Genomic DNA, 6,000 nt, shown 5'->3' on the forward strand with positions numbered 1-6,000 from the left:
GAGGACAGGGGTCTGTGATTTTAATCCCTGTCTCACCCACCATTCCACAAACACCCTCATCAAAACCAAGCCAGGCGGTCGCTCCCCCGAGGTGTAGGGGCTGGCCCGGTATTCAGAGCACTGGCTGGGGAACCAGGACTGGGCTCAGGGCAGAGCCGTCCCTCCTACCCGAGTGACTGAGGGCAGCTTCCTCCAGCTCCCTGAGCCCTTTCTCATACAGAGCCAGGACACCAGCACCCCAACAATGTGCCGGAGGCTTCGTGGGCCTGGAACACAGCCAGCGTCACACCCTTGATCCTTGTCAAACCTGGTGGCCTCCCTCCCTCAAAGCAAGCCTGGGCGGAAGGCGTTCAGACCACCTGGCAGGCCCTGGTGAATCTGTGGGAGGCCAACGGTGCACAGGCCCCCTTGGGCCCACCTCTCCACAACTAGATGCCACCACTTCCAGGAAGCCCTCCCTGATCTATCCCTGTCTCCATTCTGAAGGTGGTTTCTTCCTCTTCTGGGCTCCACGCATTGTCATCGGTCCCTCACAATGCAGGAAGGGGTCTCAAAGGGGTCTGCAGCTGTGGTGATGTGGGCAGGAAGCAGAGGTTGGGGGCATCAAGGCTGCAAGGCCGCCAGGAGGCTATGCTTAGTCCTGAGGCTATGGGAGCCATGGCCCAGCTTTTGGCAGGGAAGGTCCTGGTCTCACCAAGTCCCCTCAGGTCACTGTGTGGGCGAAGGGCAGAGGCATGTTGGGGGAGGACCACAGGCTGGCGGACCGGGCAAGGGTGCATTTGCTAAGCCAAGCCCCGGCAGGAAGGGCAGCTGCACAGCGTCCTGGTCTCAGCTCCACTCCCGCTGGACTCGGGCTCCTGGCGGCCTTGGAGAAAGCTATTGGCCAAGCAGCTCTGCCGGGGTTCCAAGTCCTCCGGCGCCCGCTGCCAGATGCTGTGGCTCGGCCCGGCTGCCCCGGCGGGAGTGGGCGGGAGTGGGCGGGGCCGGAGGGGAGGCGTCACCCTGCCTGAGTGGTCCCAGATGCTGAACTCCAAGGCATGTGCAGCCCCAGGAAGCTGCTAAGAGGATTACAAATCAAAAGCCAACCCAAGTTCTTCAATAAACAACACTGGGAGATGCAGTCAGAACCTGCTTGGGGTTGCACAATAAAAGCCGATTATGAAATGCCACCTTGTAAACTGCCCACGATGCTACACTCTGAGCAGATGGCAGCCTCCGAGGCCTGTCTGCAGCCAGAGAGAGGCTGCGTGGCCTCGGGGCACTGCTTACACGCAGAGGGAAACCTCTGCTCTGAGCAGGCCCTCAGAAACACATGAATCCCCACTCTTACCACCCCGGGGATGGATACTTATCCGCTCTGTGCCACCGCGCTGCCTGAGCATACACCTGAGAACGCGTAGGGGCTCCCTTGAGAAGTGGTGAGCCTCCGTCACTGGAGGTATGCAAGAAGGCTGGGAGGGTTGCAGGAGATTCCACATCACATGGGCCATCCTTGCATTTCATGTCATCTACAGAGGGGCCACGCACTGGCCCCGGCCCCTGCCCGGTGAGGCTCCGAGCCTGGGGAGATGGAGATCACGCAAAGAAGTTGACTGACAGTTATGACTGTGTGCAGGGCCCACCGGAGACCCTAGCTGTGCTCACCAGGCAATGAAAAGACGACCTGGGCACAGTGGCCAGGGCAGGTGACTCAGCAGCCGTGGGACATCAGGCCAAGGCAGGATGTGAAACCGACCAAGAGAAGGTGAGGGAAGGAAGCCCCAGGCAGCAGGTGCTGTGTGTGCAAAGGCCCCGGGGTGGGAAAGAGGAGACAGTGGGAGACAGCACAGAGGGGTGCAGGCCAGGGGGCAGGTGCAGGGCCCTGTGAGTCACGGGAAGTGTTGAACTGCCTTGCAGGGAAGCCTGCAGGTGACAGGCGGGACGGATTGACCTAGGTGAAGGTGGCTGCTGTGTGAGAAGTGATGGGACGGAGGATGGTGGGGGACGTCAAGGCATCCCAGGAGACGTGTCGTGGGTGAGCTGAGAGGACTCCTGGTGCACAGGAGAATGAGGGGCAGAGTGGGGAGGGGACCCAGGCTCCCCACTGAACAGGCTGGTGCTCCTCTCGGTGAGGCTGGGAAGAGTGGAGCCCGAGGCGGCTCCGCAGGCATCTCCACGCTACTCCAGCTCAGGAGAGAGCTGGGGGCTGGAAACAGGGCCCGAAGTCCCAGCACATGGGGAGGACTTAATGGCAGATGAGCTCACTGGGGGATGCGAAGGGACCAAGGAGACCCTCCTGCCTACAGAGGGTGGGAGGAGAAGGCGGAGGAGCTGGCCTAGGGGTGGGGAGAGAAGAACTCAGCCCACAGGAGGCTGCCCTCACCCGTAGGACTTCCTCCCGCAAATGCCTCACACACCACTAAGTGTGGCCAGCACCCAGCACCTTCTGGCCGGGCACTTGGGAGGGCGGAAGACCTGCTACACTGCCAGATACTCCATGGAGGCCGAGCCTGATGGAGTCAGGGGCCCAGGCCTGACCCAACCCCCAGCCTCAGGGGTCCTGCCACCCCCTGCAGAGCAAAGCCAGGAGCCTCACAGAGCACAGCCTTCCAAGTCAGTCAGACCCAGGTCAGGCCCCGCCACCGGGTCACTTCCTGACCATGCGGCCTCAGAGCAGTCACTCACCCTTCCCGGCCTCTGGAGGCACATCTGTGGTGCCTGGGAACCGGCCAGGTTCGCTGTGGGAAATGAGACAGGGCTGGGGAGAGGCTGGACACCCAAGGCCTCCGCAGGGAGTGGATGCTTGGTGTCACCGTGCTGAAAGCTGGGTGTCCACGGTCCCCGCGCACCGGGGTACAACGGCACGGCTGCACAGCGCCCACAGTGTGAACGGCGCCCTGGAGATGGCCAGCAGCCTCCCGCCTGCTCTCTGCCGCCCTCGCTACCCAGCCCCAGATGCCCACTGCCTCCCTGACCCCTTGGGCTCTGGGATCCCGTGCAGGCCTCTGCCTTCCTCATGCCTCTCCACCCTTCCCGTCCTTCCCCAGGCAGCTCCCACTCCTCCTCCCTAGCTCGGCACAGAAGTGCCTCCTCTGCAGAGCCTCTCCCGACCTGGCCGGGTGAGACAGATTTGGGGGCAGTCCACGGTGATAATGTGTGAAATAACGTTGCCTGGCGGTCACCCATCAGGCAAGGAGCATGTGCGCCCCCACTTCTCATTCATGGGAACTCAGGGTGAGTAAGTTGTCTAAGGTCACCTCCTCGGGAACAGGTGCGCTGGGACTGCAGACTTGGAGCACCCACGCTTGTGGCTGTCCTGGCCTTCTGAGCTCCCCATGCACCTGTCTGTGGGCATCAGACCGATTTCCTCCTCACATCCTTCCCTCTGTCCCCCCGATGGTCCGTGAGGCTTGAGGGCACCAGAGGGGTCTGCCACATCGCTTGCCTCAACACGAGCCGGACCTCATCACCCTCACCCCCACGACAGTTTGAAGGTGTTCCCTCCAGAACAGAGGTGTCGCCAATGTGATGGGGCGAAGAGGCGGAGACTTAGGAAGTGACAGGTCACCAGCGCGCCTCCTTTCAAGCATGGGCTGTAGCTCCTTCTGAGAGGCCGCAGCGCAGCAGCGTCCGGCCTTGTCCCTGCGTGCACTTCTGCCGGGGGAGACGCGGCTTCCTCCCCTCTGCAGAGTGCAGCCCTCAACAGACAACCGAGCCCGCTGGCACCTTGGTTTTGAACTTCCCAGCCTTCAGAGCTGTGAGAAACACTACATTTCTGTCCTGTGTAAATTGCCATCTGTCTCACGTGTTGTACCAGCACCAGACGGACTGGGACTCCCTGCCGAACCCCGAGTGGCTCTTCCACATAATCCTAGCTGGTCCTGAGTGATGCTTCCCACACGGGCTCCCAGGAGCCCCAGCGTGCTGGGAGAAAAGAAGAGCTCTCTGCTGAAATTCTCTTGGGAGCCCCTGGATTTTTATCATTTGAGAACGCTGCAGGTTTTCTCAGAAGCTCTGACAGGTTCAGCCTGTGAGCCTCCACTACAGGAGTACAGTGCTGGGTTTTCCAACCTTTGTAGGCCACGAAAACACTTGGAATTGAGCTGAGTACCACAGACAACGGAGGAAGCCCTCTGCAGGCTTCCCAGGCTCCCGGCAGCTGGTGCTCCCCACGGTGCTCCCCACGGTGCCCCCCACGGTGCTCCCCACGGTGCCCCCCACGGTGCCCCCCACGGTGCTCCCCACGGTGCTCCCGAAGCTCCACGGAGCCCGTCCCGGCTGCTACTGAGTCTCGCCTGCCCCCTGCAAGTTGACAGCACACAGGGGCCGACCCCTACCCATGCACCTGGGGCCCCGCGCTGATCTTCAGAGAGCCCCCGTCCAGTCACAGCAAAGCCTGCCTTCCTAAGAGGCACCCCACACAGGGTAAGGTACAGCAGGTTTTCCAGCATTTTCCTCCACGCACAACCTGCACAGTGAGATGCAACCCAGAGCTGATGCAGAGGGCCAGGGGAGGCTGTTCTAGGATCTGACTGACCCGGACATCCCTCCCGCGAGCAGCCTCTGCCTGGGGCCCTGAGTAGTTCAGGATCTGCATGCCGAGCCTTCCCACACTGTCCTGCACGCTGACCCTTCCCACACGCACTTAACCACAGTCTCAAGGCATCGCCGAGGAGGGCACCCAGGCTGGAGATTTATGGCGGGAAAGAGCGCCCTTCACCCAATACCCAGACAGAGCAGGGGTCGGAGGACCCGAGGAATGGGCACGAGACACCAGTTCTGAAGAGACCAGAGCTGGAAACAGTCCTAGATGAGCCCCCTCGGGTGGCCCGTAGACCACAGGTTTCCCTTCTGACTCTGATTCTGTGACCTTGAGGACAGTGGCTTACCTTTTTGGGCCTCAGTTTCTTCACCTGAAAGACCAGAGGACTGGTGGGATGATTTCTGAAGGGCCACCCAGTGGTGCCCAGGCACTGGCGACCTCAAGCCCGGCCCTAACTCCTGGCCTTAGTTTCCCCAAGAGAAAGAAGGCTTCACGTCCTCCCTGGACCCCAGCGCTTACCCAACGGGCAGGCGCCCTTCTGCAGCTGGCGCACGGGAGTCCCGGAGAGCTGCAGCGCGCGGCGGCTGGCCGCCTGCAGCGCGCACACGTTGGCATAGGTGTGCCCGTCGGTGCCGCACACGGCGTGCGTCCAGCGGCAGCGGCACAGGCCGCGCGCACACTCCAGGCTCTCCCCGCACGGCGAGTCCAGGGGGCCCCCGCAGGGCTCGCCCTCGCTGGCGGCGCACACCAGGCAGCAGTTGCAGAGGTCCGGCACGTAGCCGCCGGGGCAGCGGGGGCTGGGACACCGCGACACGTCGCAGCGCGCCGGGCATGGCGCCGCGGGGGGCTCCCGGGCCAGCCCCAGCGCGGCCAGCGCGGCCAGGAGCAGAGCTCGCGCCTGCATGGCGGCCGGGCCAGCGGCGGGTGGAGGCGTGGGAGACCGCCGGGGGCCGGCGGGGACACCGAGGCCGCTCCGGGGCCGGGCGCCAGGCGCCTACGGATGGGACTGGGGCGGGCGCGCGGCCACCTGCGCCGCCGGCTCAGGCTGGCGGGCGTCGGGACGGCAGGGGCATCACCGGGGCGCGGGGAGCTCAAGGGCTTCTGCTCCCTCCAGCCTGACTGTCCGCGGCTGGCGGGACCCGCGCCTTTAAAGGCGACCGCTCAGCCCGCCCCTGCTGGAAGGGGTGGCCCAGCCCCTCCGCCAGCCCCGCCCAGGCCCCAACAGGGCCCCGCCTGGCCTTCCGGGCCTGGACCCACCCGGCAGACCTTGGGACTCTGGTCTGCCTGGTGGGGAAACCTGGGCCTACCGTCATGCCGGTGTCCTTTCCGGTGGGGACCCCCCCGGCCCAGCCTATCCCAGAAACCTTGGGGGATGTGTTCTCCCTGCTCTGGAGGGGCCGTCGGGGTCCAGTGTCCTCTGTGCCTCAGTTTCCTCTTCCAGGAAGGGAATTGACAGCACTTCTCGACTTCATAGGGTT

The 6,000-nt window shown here is 63.6% G+C and overlaps 1 protein-coding gene across 2 annotated transcripts in view; it reads right to left on the reverse strand.

The window, feature by feature from the left end:
- The window catches only part of HTRA3 (HtrA serine peptidase 3), a 36,344-nt gene extending 30,702 nt beyond the window's left edge, over nucleotides 1-5,642 (reverse strand). For both annotated transcript variants that reach the window (XM_021669505.2, XM_064363869.1), the window contains exon 1: nucleotides 5,042-5,642. In XM_021669505.2, coding sequence (XP_021525180.2) covers nucleotides 5,042-5,426 — 385 coding nt within the window. In that variant the 5' untranslated portion in view covers nucleotides 5,427-5,642. The remainder of the gene's footprint in view (nucleotides 1-5,041) is intronic.
- Nucleotides 5,643-6,000: the final 358 nt, after the last annotated feature.

The sequence above is a fragment of the Aotus nancymaae genome, unplaced genomic scaffold (assembly GCF_030222135.1).
Source record: "Aotus nancymaae isolate 86718 unplaced genomic scaffold, 86718_ANA_hifiasm-v0.15.2.pri h1tg000006l, whole genome shotgun sequence".
Lineage (NCBI taxonomy): Eukaryota > Metazoa > Chordata > Mammalia > Primates > Aotidae > Aotus > Aotus nancymaae.